This window comes from Lemur catta, chromosome 15 (assembly GCF_020740605.2).
Source record: "Lemur catta isolate mLemCat1 chromosome 15, mLemCat1.pri, whole genome shotgun sequence".
NCBI lineage: Eukaryota > Metazoa > Chordata > Mammalia > Primates > Lemuridae > Lemur > Lemur catta.
The window spans coordinates 36,553,119-36,566,830 of record NC_059142.1 but is presented as its reverse complement, the minus strand read 5'-3'; the positions used below and the strand labels follow the sequence as shown (position 1 = coordinate 36,566,830).

The 13,712-nt window shown below is 36.3% G+C and overlaps 1 protein-coding gene across 1 annotated transcript in view; it reads left to right on the top strand.

Moving 5' to 3' along the window:
- The window catches only part of NPEPPS (aminopeptidase puromycin sensitive), a 90,262-nt gene that overhangs the window by 57,153 nt on the left and 19,397 nt on the right, over positions 1 to 13,712 (top strand). Inside the window, exons 6-13 of the mRNA XM_045526317.1 lie at positions 981 to 1,181; positions 1,636 to 1,732; positions 1,845 to 1,878; positions 2,896 to 3,010; positions 6,073 to 6,237; positions 7,073 to 7,177; positions 7,607 to 7,667; positions 12,303 to 12,412. Of these exons, the coding sequence (XP_045382273.1) occupies positions 981 to 1,181; positions 1,636 to 1,732; positions 1,845 to 1,878; positions 2,896 to 3,010; positions 6,073 to 6,237; positions 7,073 to 7,177; positions 7,607 to 7,667; positions 12,303 to 12,412 (888 nt within the window). The remainder of the gene's footprint in view (positions 1 to 980; positions 1,182 to 1,635; positions 1,733 to 1,844; positions 1,879 to 2,895; positions 3,011 to 6,072; positions 6,238 to 7,072; positions 7,178 to 7,606; positions 7,668 to 12,302; positions 12,413 to 13,712) is intronic.

Here is a 13,712-nt window from a genome sequence, read left to right as displayed (position 1 = left end):
TAAAAGATTACTTTTAATTTGGAGATGTAAATAAATGACAAGTTTACTAGATATTACCTGAAATAAAAAGGTTTTGACTTTCTTATTAAATGTTAAAAGATACAGCCACATAATGAAGTGTATTTAGGTTTTTGGCCAATTATAGTCTTGGAATATGCTCTTTTCAGTAATGTCATTGATCTCATTCATAAATAGAGTAAACATTCACCATTTGAAGTGTATTGTCTAGGACCACCTTATTTAGGAGCCTCTTAGACTCCGGGGAATTTGGAAAAGCTTATTGCACCTGAAAATAACTGGCTTTTGCATATTTATTGGTGGAAAGAATTCCATAAGTAGAATGTCATTCTCTTCTCAAATATTTTTAGAGAAGAGGCTAATATATTAAAGTGAAATATTCATTTACATTTTAGTATGAATGAATTTATCAGGTCTGTTCTTGAATAAGTCTTCCTTGGAAGAAAGAATAGACAGAGCTTGAGGAAACTGAGAGCCTGAATAGGAAAAAAAGAGAGAACACCAAAGGGAAATTAGGGATTCTAAAGGTAAAGTGGAAATTTCTTCACAAATTTGCTTAGAGCCAGCCTTGGTACAGAAAATGCTCTAGATCTAGAAATTCGTACTCCTTGCAATGAGAGTTTCCACATTTTATTTTTATTAGTAATCATTTTCTGCTATCCTAACGTCAATTGAAAAGTACTGAGGTCTTACTTAAAACATCCCATATAATAAGTATCAAGAAAAGTTGATTCTTTTTTTTCTCTCACAAGTCCTTGGTAGTTTTAACACTTCAGCCCCCAACTTCTTAGTATTAGTGCTTTATCAGATCATTTTCCTTCTTAAGAGGAAAGATCTTGACAGTGTAAAAGCACTGGATGAACTGGGATAGAGAAGTAAGCCTACAGTTTTTGGCTAGCATTTACTCTAAGGTATTAAAATCAATGTTTAAATTTTCTTTCTTTCTTTTTTTTTTTTTAAAGAATGTAATTGACCGGAAACCATACCCTGATGATGAAAATTTAGTGGAAGTGAAGTTTGCCCGCACACCTGTTATGTCTACATATCTGGTGGCATTTGTTGTGGGGGAATATGACTTTGTGGAAACAAGGTCAAAAGATGGTGTGTGTGTCCGTGTTTACACCCCTGTTGGCAAAGCAGAGCAAGGAAAATTTGCGTTAGAGGTAAATGTACTTGAAGAGGATTGTTCCAACAGTCCATAACTCCAGGTTGGGGAATTTACATTTCTGATCAATTATTAGTACAATTATTTATAATTTAATCTGAAAGTTGTGCTACTTTGTTTTTATTTTTTAATAGAATTTTGGAAATACCAACCTTGGTGTTGCATTTAACATTTTACAAGATGATGATTAAGAGAATATAAGAATTTACTTATCTAGGGAATGGGTGGGGAAATATGTCATTATATTTTTCATACCAAGTTATATAAATGGATTAAAGTTTGGCCATCATATACAAAGCTTGGAGCTAAGGCAGTCTTTGGAAGTAGGGCTCCCCAGGATTGGTTTCTAGTAATTTGAGATACTTTGGCTTGCAACAGGATTCCTTTGTGGATTTCAGAATGAATTATAATAAAATATTTACTGGATGGTTCTTTTGTTTATACTTTTATAGGTTGCTGCTAAAACCTTGCCTTTTTATAAGGACTACTTCAATGTTCCTTATCCTCTGCCTAAAATTGATCTCATTGCTATTGCAGACTTTGCAGCTGGTAAAGTAAATTTCATTTTATTGCTGAATTGTAATAACGTTTTTTGAATTTTGTGATTTTGAGGAATAAGTATGTATACATATCAATAAATGTTTATATTTATTTTATGAAGGTGCCATGGAGAACTGGGGCCTTGTTACTTACAGGTATGTTAATGATGCATTACCCTGCCTTATCTTTTCAATCACTGCATTCATAAGGGTTTCACTCCTAGTGCAGTTGAGGAGCTTCTGCTTTATAATCTGGTGTAAATTTTTCTACTTTCTCTCACTTCCCTACACATTTCAAGAATGCAGATGGATCCCTCCCCACCCCTGGTGCTACTATCTGAGGGTGTAAGATTTTAAAGTGAGCATCTGGCATTAGTATCATTTTTAGATATATTCTTGGCTGAGTTTCTCATTTTGGTGCCTTTCCTTCTTCCCAGTAGTTTCATAGTTATTTATCTAGCTTGAAGAACTTTCCCTGATTACATATCTTCTAGCCAAGTTTTTCCATGTCTGTCACCACAATACAAATGTGTGGGTTGTATAATTTTTTAAAGCAGAGTCTGTAAACAAGTTTTTGCCTTCTACTTTCAATTGCCTTCTTAGATGAGCTAAGTTTTAGACAGCCTGCTCAGTGTCATTTTTGGGTCTGTGGAATGCATCTTCCCTAACCAATCCCTTCGTTATGGAAGAACTGTCTTCTGTCTATCTAGCACCTTGATCCCCAACCCCGGGGCCTCAGGCTGGTATGGCAGCCTGTTAGGGACCAGGCTACAGGGCTCCGCTGTCAGTGCCGTCCCCCCACCTCGGTCTATGGAAAAATTGTCTTCCATGAAACTGGTCCCTGGTGCTAAAAAGGTTGGGGACTGCTGAGCTGATTCTAGCACAATAATCCCTAACCACTTATACAAAGGTTTTCCAAAATTTCAGGCAGCTGTCCTATCAACAAACTGGTAATTTAAACTTGTGTCACATCTTTGATCTTCTGTTGTATGAATTTCGTGGGAGTAGTCTTTAATCTTCCTGGAACTTTTTCTGTCCTATATACGCTGAGGAAATGTTTTCTTGTTATTTCTATAGCCTAACTTGACTCATTTACTATCTGAATCTTCCCCACTTGTGCCTGCCTGCTTTTACGGCAGTACTCTTATTGTTTGAACTTTTTTTTAAACACAGGGAGACTGCATTGCTTATTGATCCAAAAAACTCCTGTTCTTCGTCACGCCAGTGGGTTGCTCTGGTTGTGGGACATGAACTCGCCCATCAATGGTTTGGAAATCTTGTTACTATGGTATTTAATATTTTTAAGTGCTCAAATATATTTATCTTCATCCTATTGCACAGTATTCTGGCTACATAGTATTTCAGGTTTGGCTGCAACATTGTGCCAAGAAATAATTGAGTAACAGAAAAATTATATTTTAAATGGTCCACTTTGAAAAGCATTTATCAGAATCTGTGTTGAACAAGAGCATATGGATAGTCTGTATTCAACAGAAAACACTTCCTAAACTGTTCTAGAATTTGCCTGCAAATGGGGGAAGTCAAGATGCTAATTTAGTGAGAAAGAAAGATTCTTCTTGAATGAGGCCAGGCATGGTGATTCACACCTGTAATTTCAGTACTTTGGGAGGCCAAGGTGGGAGGATCACTTTGAGGCCAGGAGTTCGAGACTCTCCTTCCCTACAGTTAAAAAAAAAAAAACTAGCTGGGTGTGGTGGTGCATGCCTGTAGTCCAGCTACTCAGGAGGCTGAGGTGGGAGGATCACTTGAGCCCAGGAGTTTGAAGTTGCAGTAAACTATGATTGTGCCACTGCAGTCTAGCCTGGGGGACACGGTAAGACCTTGTCTTTAAAAAAAAAAAAGAAGAAGAAGAAATCATGCAGTGAAATTCTAGGTTAAGTGTAGTTTCTTAAGTCATATTTATTATGTAGTTCAGTAGCTAAAAGTAACCTGATAAATAACAAACTGATATTTAATTAGATAGAAATGTTTTTAGGGGTTAGTTTCTTCATTGCCTAAAATGTTAAGTTGACATTTGGTAAAATAAATGTAAAGAAACTGCAAAATAACTGTAGAGTGAAGGTATATAAAATTTCAGCTGTTCCATTGAAATCCTTATAATATTTGCAATAAATGATTTCTGTCCTTTAGTCCTGACCTTTTATTCTTACTCTAAAAAAAACTATCCATGAAAGTCACCTGTGTTAGAACTTAGGGGCACAGGGTATAATAAATGAATTAGAAGTACCTCTGCAGTGAAAGAACAGGAGATTCTGGAGCCAGCCACATTCCATGACAGCATTTTAGGCTGCCAAAGAGCAGAACCTGACTTGGATGTTGGTTGAGTCCATATGTCACAGAAATAAGCAAGACAGTAAGACATTTAGCAACTATTACACATCTGAGAGAGTTTCTAAAGAAAGTCAATTCTTGAAAATAAATCCTTTCCTTTTGCTTTGGGTGTTTATAATTTTACAGGTGAAAAAAATTTTGAAATGTAATTTCCTGTGAAATTACATGTGTTAGTACCTGTATTCAGATACATAAGTAAATGATCTTTTCTCCTAATGCAGCAAGTTTCTACTTCCTACCAAATAATTTTTTGGCTCAGCTTTGAGAGGACTTTATTTTATGATTTTATTTTGAAACTGCCAGCAATAAATTTCAGTAGGGGAAATAATGTGCATTTTTATTGCTTTAAATAACTTTTTACTGGATTTATGTAACTATTCTAGTTATTGCATGTCAATTGTTTCATAAACTGAAATTCCAAGGGCTTCGAGATAGGTTGGAGAATAACTTTAGCTTTGTACCAGCTTATCTTGCTGTAGGCTACTAGTTAATTAGCACAAAGCACATAGACAAATAGCCACTCATCACTTAATATTAAAAACGTTTGATCTTTTCCAAATTTCCAAATGCCCTTTTGTCTTTCACCGTTGCCATATTCCTTTGTCCGCTATCTTGGATTCATATATTGTTTTCTTTTACTAATAGATTTAGTCAGCTTTAATAAAAATTAGATTGAGATCTCTTTTTTAAAAGTTTATTTTTTTAAAAAAATTGAGGCCGGGTGCAGTAGCTCTCATCTGTAATCCCAGCATTTTGGGAGACCAAGGGGGGAGGATCGCTTGAGGCCAAGAGTTCAAAACCAGCCTAGGCAACATAGTGAGAACGTGTCTCTACAAAAAAATAAAAAAAATTAGTTGGTCATGGTGATGCATACCTGTGATCCCAGCTACTTGGGAGGTTCAGGAAGGAGCGTTGCTTGAGCCCAGGAGTTGGAGGTTGCAGAGAGCTATAATGGTGCCATTACATTCCAGCCTGGGTGACAGAGTGAGACTGCATCTCTAAAAATGAAAAATAAAAATAAGTTAAATAAAAAATTGATTTTTTTGGTCACTTCATATTCTTTGTCCATTCTACTCATTATACATTCTTATTAACAGATAAGAAGTTTGTATACCATAGATGCTTGAACACCATTTATTACTAAACTGCTTCTTGGCATGACATTTCTGTTAATTTCACATAATCCTTGTATAAGCAGTACTGCTTTTCTATTTATCATGAAAGTTCAACTCGTTAGTCAATGGTTTTTCCCATTCATTGTGGAAATATTAATAGTTTCCAGTTTTCCTTATTTGGCCCTGATAGCTTTCTGGTTTTGTTCTGTTTTTTTAAGAGAAATCCTTTACTGAGCTAAATTTTATATGATGATATTGTTCACCTCTGGTCTTGCCTATATTTATCTGCACTCTTTTCTTGTTCCTATATGGGCTTTTTTGTTTTGTTTTGTTTTGTTTTAAGAGACAGGGTCTCTGTTGCCTAGGCTGGAGTGCAGTGGCAATCATAGCTCACTGCAGCCTTGAACCCCCTGGCTCAAGCAGTCCTCTCACCTCAGCCTCCTGAGTAGCTAGGACTTTAGATGTGTGCCACCATGCCTGGCTAGTTTTCAAAATTTTTTGTAGAAAGGGGGTCTCACTGTGTCGCCCAGGTTGGTCTCAAACTCCTGGCCTTAAGCAATCCTCCCACCTCAGCCTCCTACAGTGCTGGGATTACAGGCAGGAGCCACCATGCCCTACCCTTTTCTACCTTTGGTAGTAAAAAGTTACTTAGCAGTGTTTTGAAAATGTCCCCCAGGCATAATTCTGATATCACCAGTTGGCCTTTCTTGACATGTCTTTTAGGCTTCTCTTTTTTTCAGAAATGTGAGTTCTTTACTGAATATTTTTAATTGAATTTTAGTTGTAAGTTTTAGAGTATAGTAGAAGGGACATGTGAGTTGTTAAAATTAGTGGAATGATAATTGTTTTGTTTTCTTTATGTGTTTCCATCTTTTGTTTTTAGGAATGGTGGACTCATCTTTGGTTAAATGAAGGTTTTGCATCCTGGATTGAATATCTATGTGTAGACCACTGCTTCCCAGAATATGATATTTGGACTCAATTTGTTTCTGCTGATTATACCCGTGCCCAGGAGCTTGATGCCTTAGATAACAGCCATCCTATTGAAGTGAGCCATACTTTCCAACCATTGGCCTTTGACTGCTCTGATTTTCAATGAAATAAGTTAATTTGTTATACAGATCCTTAGGACTCTGAAAAAAGGAGAAAATTAAATGGGTGATTTCACTTGTTTTTATAGTTCATATTTCCAGTCTTGAAAAGCTAGTAAGACCAAGTTCTAATTAACATTTCTTTTTAAGATATGCAGTAAAAAAATTTGGTCTTTGTAGGGGCAGGTGCTGTGTATCTGCATTCATTCAATATGTTTTTGCTGAATAGTATCGGAGAAACCTTATCTGTTGGGTAACATTATGTTGGTTTCAAGGAAAATTCTGGACATAGTGTTTTATTATTGTCATTATCTATTTTTGTGCATATTTGAATTCTCCTCACCTAGCCTATTCTTACCTCAGTTTATATGTATAAATTTTGGGCCCAAAAAAACTAGAGTTATAATCCTACTTTGACATATTTAACTAGAGTCCTATATAATTATAAGTAATTACTACTAGTGTAGGAAATCAAATGTTTTTCATCTCTCCATTCCTTCCTCAGCTCCCCCCATTTCTCCTAAGAATAAAAAGAGATATAGTGACTTGCCTCCCAGTAGAACAAAGTCAAGACTGGAACCCAGGCTCTGAGGGATGACAGGGATCATGTTATACATTCCACTTTATTAGGATTAACTGTTACATTCTTTTGAGGAGCATCATTATACATTATGAATGAGTTACAGGCAGAAAAATATAAGTTAGAAGGGTTTTCCTAGAAAGCTTTTTATGTAATTCAGTATTACAGGCTATCTGCTTCCTGTCATAACCCTGAATCACACTGTCTGCCAGGTCAGTGTGGGCCATCCATCTGAGGTTGATGAGATATTTGATGCTATATCATATAGCAAAGGTGCATCTGTCATCCGAATGCTACATGACTACATTGGGGATAAGGTAAAAAGCAATTTAAAAAATCTTTCATTCTTTTATGGTGAAATGATATAGAGTTTTGCATGGAAAAATGTCTGATTTTATTTGAATTACATTCCTAGATAATTTTTGGCTTGTCTTTATTCCTTTTTAATGAGAAAAAAGTGAGAACTGCAGTTCTTTTTAATCGACTACTGTGGTCTCTTAGATGAATGATGTGCAAGTATATTTAGGGATGGGGATGGGAGGCTGGCATCAAACTTAAAAGCAAAAGTAGAAGGTAAGGAGTATGAATTCTTGAATAAAAGGCAATAGGCATCAGAGAGATTTGTGTTTTTCAGTATATCTGATACTTTAGTATTTGAGTAAATTTGGTTTTGAGTACTAATATACAAATGTACTATAAATTCTGAGATCTGACTTTCCTGGATTTAAAAAATTATGTTTTCTCAGGACTTTAAGAAAGGAATGAACATGTATCTAACCAAGTTCCAACAAAAGAATGCTGCCACAGGTAATCTTTAATAGCTTGAAGATAGAAATGGAGAGAAAATGTTGTCAGTCTATCCAGGGTGGGACATTTAATTTTGTTTTAAATGCTTAACTTTCCATGTAATTAATAGGAAGTAAAGTAGACTTATTGGAAGCCATGTACAGGTTGAATGTCCATAATCTTAAAATCCAAAGTTCAAAATGTTCCAAAATCTGAAACGTTTTGAGTGCTGACGTGATGCTTAAAGGAAATGTTCATTAGAGCATTTCAGATTTTGGATTTTTGGATTAGGGAGGCTTAACCATTAAGTATAATGCAAATACCAGCCTGAGCAAGAGCGAGACCCCGTCTCTACTAAAAATAGAAAAATTATCTGGCCAACTAAAATATATATATATAAAAAATTAGCCGGGCATGGTGGCGCATGCCTGTAGTCCCAGCTACTCGGGAGGCTGAGGCAGTAGGATCGTTTAAGGCCAGAAGTTTGAGGTTGCTGTGAGCTAGGCTGATGCCACGGCACTCACTCTAGCCCGGGCAACAAAGCGAGATTCTGTCTCAAAAAAAAAAAAAAAAAAAAAGTATAATGCAAATATTCCAAGATCTGCAAAAATCCAAAATTTGAAACAAGCATTCTGAATAAGAGATACTCAACCTATAGTAAGTCATTGGACCAATATGCATCAGGACCCATTGTGCCTTTTGTTATCTCCAGTTTTCTGCTTTCTGTAACTTAATGTTTTGCCACTTTAAAGAGTCTGAAGAGTTCCATTTACCTTTCCAGAGCTTGTTCTTTTTGGTGATTGGTTAGTTTTATTGCCCTAAATTGATAATTGGCCTTTAAAATAGCTGCAAATTAACCATTTTGTGAGTGAACTTGTGGAACTACAGAGTTTCAGTGGAGTCTTAAGATTTTTAGCATATGATGATCTATAATTTATTATATATTGGAGTCAAAAGAAAGAATAAAAGTATAAGAGGTGCTTGAATATGAAAAAGAGCCAGAGTTAGAGTTTCGAGTTCTTCAGTTAATAAAAATAATTTAAAAAACAAGGTTTGTGGTAATATCATTAGTGTCTAATAGAATGATAAAGGTTCAGAGAGGCCTGACCATGGGTTGTTCCTGAGGTATTTATGGCCTTTGAATTAAGAATATAGTTATCTGCTTCTTTGTTCAGGCTATTATGTAACTTTGACTATCAACCCCCCCCCCCCCGTAAATTTCCATCTTCATTTATAAAATAGAGAGACATTCCATTTCTGTACACACACACACACACACACATACACACACACACACACACACACACACATATACATTATGTCCACCTGAGATGTCTTAAAATGTTTTATCAGTAGGGGCTGGGCTGGGGCCTGAGGATCTGCATTCCTAAACTCCTGGGTGAATCCAGTGCTACTAGTTTATGGGCCACAGTGAATAGCAAGGCCTACCATTTAACCATTTCCATTTTTGTTATTTATGAAAGACAACTGACAGTTCAAATACATTTCAGTTATCATTCATGGTCTTCATCCTCTTGTAGAAGTTCCTTCTATCCTCACAGCCCTTCCCTTAATTCATGCCTTTATCATCTCTCTACTGAACTCAGCAGTTGTCTACTAACTTGTTGCTTCTTGCCTTACCTCACTCTGTTCAATTTCATCTCTTACACTAAGCTGGAGTTACCTTTCTAAAGCAAATACAGTCATGTGTTGCTTAATGATGGGGGTACATTGTGTCCTTAGGCAATTTTGTCAGTGTGTGATCATCGTAGAATGTATGTACACAAACCTAAATGGTATAACCTACTATACACCTAAGCCATGTGGTACAGCCTATTGCTCCTAGGCTACAAACCTGTACGGCATATTACTGTACTGAATGCTGTAGACAATTGTAACACAATGGTAAGTATTTGTGTTATCTAAACGTAAAAAAGGTACAGTAAAAATACAGTATAAAAGACAAAAAATGCTACATATGTATAGAGCACTTAGACCACAAATGGAACTTGCAGGACTAGAAGTAGCTCTGGGTGAGTCAGTAAGTGAGGGGACTGAATGCACGTGAAGGCCTAGGACATCACTGTACACTACTTTAGGCTTTATAAACACTGTACACACTTAGGCTACACTAAACTTATAAAAATATTTTCTCTTTAGCAAGTTAACCTTGCTTACTTTAACTTTTTTGCTTTATGAATTTTGAAATATTTTTAACTTTAACTCTTAACATTTAGCTTATAACAAAAACACATTATAAAACTGTACAAAAGTCAGTCTTTTCTTTCTTTCTCTCTTTCTGTCTTTTCTTTCTTCCTTTCTTTTTCTCTTCTTTCTCTTCCTTATTTTAGACAGAGTCTGGATCTGTCACCCTGGCTAGAATGCAGTAGCATTATCATAGCTCACAGCAACCTCAAACTCCTGGGCTCAAGTGATCTTCCTGCCTCAGCCTCTCCAGTAGCTGGGACTACAGGCATGTGCCACCATACCTGGCTAGTTTTTTCTATTTTTTGTAGACACCATCTCACTAGGTTACCCAGGCTGGTCTTGAACTCCTGACCTCAAGTGAACCTTCCACCTCAGCCTCCCAAAGTGTTAGAATTACTGGCATGAGCCACCACACCTGGATATTTTCTTTCTTTATATCCTTAATAAAAGTTTTTTTCTATTTCTCAAAATTTTTATTTATTTCTTTTTACTTTTTAAACTTTTTTCTTAAAAACTAAAACATAAGCATACCCATCCACTAGGCCTACACAGGGACAGGATAATCACGATCACTGTCTTCCACCTCCACATCTTATCCCACTGGGAGGTCTTCAGGGGCAATAACATGCATGGAGCTATCATCTCCTATGATAACAATGCCTTCTGGAATACCTACTAAAGGACTTGCCTGAGGCTGTTTTACACTTAACTTTTTTGGTTAATAATAACTAGAAGGAGTACACTCCAAAATAATGACAATTCTGGGCAGGGTGGCTCATGCCTGTAATCCTAGCGCGTTGGGAGGTCGAGGCAGGAAGATCGCTTGAGCCCAGGAGTTTGAGACCAACCTGGGCAATAGTGAGGTCACGTCTCTACAAAAAGAAATTTTTTTTTAAATTTAGCCAGGTGTGGGGGTGTACACCTGTAGTCCTAGCTACTGGGAGGCTGAGGTGAGGAGGATCGCCTGAGCCCAGGAGTTGGAGGCTGCAGTGAGCTATGATGATTACACTGCACTCTGGCCTGGGTAACAGAGTGAGACCTTGTCTCAAAAAATTAAAAAAAAAAAAAAAAAATAAAGTAAAATTGAAAAAAAGTATAGTTAGTAAATACATACACCAGTAACAGTCATTTATTATCCTTATCAAGTATTATGTACTCTGTACATAATTGTATGTGCTGTAGTTCTATATGACTGGCAGTGCAGGTTTATTTTTACTGGCATCACCACAAACACAAAAGTGTAAAGTAATGTATGCGATGTGACATTATGACAGCTACGATGTCACTAGGCAATAGGAATTTTTCAGCTCCATTATAATCTAATGGGATCAACATCGTATATGGGTGTATGTGATCCTGACCAAAACATTATGCAGCATGTTACTGTATCTAATTGTATCACCCTACTGATGAAAAATATTGTGGGCTGGGTGCAATGGCTCACACCTATAATCCTATCACTCTGGGAGGCTGAGGTAGGAGGATCGCTTGAGCTCAGGAGTTCCAGACCAGCCTGAACAAGAGCAAGACCCTGTCTCTACTAAAAATAGAAAAATTAGCCAGGTGCGAGCTCTCATCTGTAGTCCTAGCTACTCGGGAGGCTGAGGCAGAAGGATTGCTTGAGCCTAGGAGTTTGAGGTTGCAGTGAGCTCTGATGATGCCACTGCACTATAGCCCCAGCAACACAGTGAGACTCAGTCTAAAAATAAAAAACAAAACAAAAACAAACCCAAAAAACACCTTGAGATACTACATTGCCTCCATGATAAAGTCTGTATTGCTTTGTAAGCTATACAGTCTTAAATAATTCAGTCCCCACTCACGTACCCTCTGTTCTTCAGCTTATTGAACATATTGGTATTTTTGCTATTTTTTCTTATTCTTTCCTATTTGTACATAGATCATTTATTCTGGCTACTTGGAATGCCCCTTTCCTCCTTGTCTTTCTAATGAACAACTCATCTTCAAGATGCAGAGCAAAAGTCACCTCTTGTAAAGCTTTTATTTTCTTTGGATATTTCTTTAAGTGCCTTTACTCCGTGCATGCTGCCATTTTAATACGTATTGCAATGTATTGCTGTTTAACTTTAGTTAATTGAATGAGTATAGTTTAAGTTTATGAGTGATTAGTAGTGATCTTGAACATGTTTCTGTTTCTTTGTTTCTATTTCTTCTTGTTTGAACTCGTCTTTTAATTTGTATTTTTTCTTATAAATTGGAATGATTAACTATATCTTAGAATAAAAGACAGGTTTTTATAATAGAATTTACTTAGTTGTGGTGTAGAGGGGGTGAAAAGAACATTAATTTGGCTCACTCTTTGTTTCCTGAATCCAAAAGAACCGAAGAATTGGTCAGCATTATGGTGTCAAGAGCTAATCTCTGGTTTGTTTAGGAAAATAAAAATGTAAACATTTTAGATTATCATTATTTGTGTTTATCTTCTAGAGGATCTCTGGGAAAGTTTAGAAAATGCTAGTGGTAAACCTATAGCAGCAGTGATGAATACCTGGACCAAACAAATGGGATTCCCCCTCATTTATGTGGAAGCTGAACAGGTAAACTTATATAAAGTCCTTCCATTTGTCTGATACTATATTAAATGAAATTCAGTACAGTGTTACCAAATTTGCTTTTCTGTACTTTAAGTGTTGTAGTGACATTTAAACCAGCCCTCTTACTCTTTTCTTAATGACTTTGCCCCCCACATCATTAGAATTATACATGTTTAAAGTAGAAAACAAGATGTTGGTTTAACATTTCAAAAAAAAATCAATGAATTGATTCATAATCACTACATTAACAGGATCAAGTAGAAAGAACCACATAATCGCCTAATTAGATGCAGAAAAAGCATTTGGTAAAACTCAACACGCATTTATAATATCGTTGTGTAAAATTGGTCTTTAATGTTGATTGGAGGGCGGTGTGATTCTTGATTTTTTTTTTTTTTTTTTTTTGAGACAGAGTCTCACTCTGTTACCTGAGCTAGAGTACCATGACATCAGCCTAGCTCACAGCAAGCTCAAATTCCTGGGCTTGAGCAATCCTCCTGCCTCAGCCTCCGAGTAGCTGGGACTACAGGCATGTGCTACCACACCTGGCTAATTTTTCTATTTTTAGTAGAGATGGGGTCTCACTCTTGCTCAGGCTGGTCTTGAACTCCTAAGCTTAAGCAATCCTCCCACTTTGGCCTCCCAGAGTGCTAAGATTACAGGCATGAGCCACCATGCCTGGCCTTTACCTGACTTAATAAGAATACTAACACACAAAGATGATTATTCCATCATCTCTGGGGATTTCATTGCCCAAAACTATTAAACTATTTAATGATTACACATAAAGCCAACTTTTAAGCCATAATTTTTTTCTTCAAGCAGAGCACACTTTTAAGAGCATCATAGTTCATTAGTTAAAACAGAGGACATTAATACCACACTCCTTCCCAGTGTTATTGAAACTCAGTTAACTTTTCCATCTAGCTACTGTCAAGTCTTGCTTTCTTTGTTTTGTTGTTTGCTGTAAATGGGCACAGCCAAACTCATCCTCCATTTTACCTTACAATAAAAAGCCTATCTATGACTCTTAATTCTTTCAAGAATAAGAGAGCTCTGTAACTTAAAATATCTTGATTATGATCTGTTTCTCGCTTTATAGTCCCTAAGTTTAAATATTTTTGCTATAATTCTGAATGAGTTTAAAAGTCAGCTTTCAACTTTTCCAAGGAAATCTGTGTGATGTATAACTAATCAGTATATAGTGTTGAAGTTCATTAATAGTTTGCTTATGACATAAAAGTGACCATTGCTTTATTGCTTTCTCACATAAAATTTTCCTTAGTTTTTTAGTTCTGTGTCT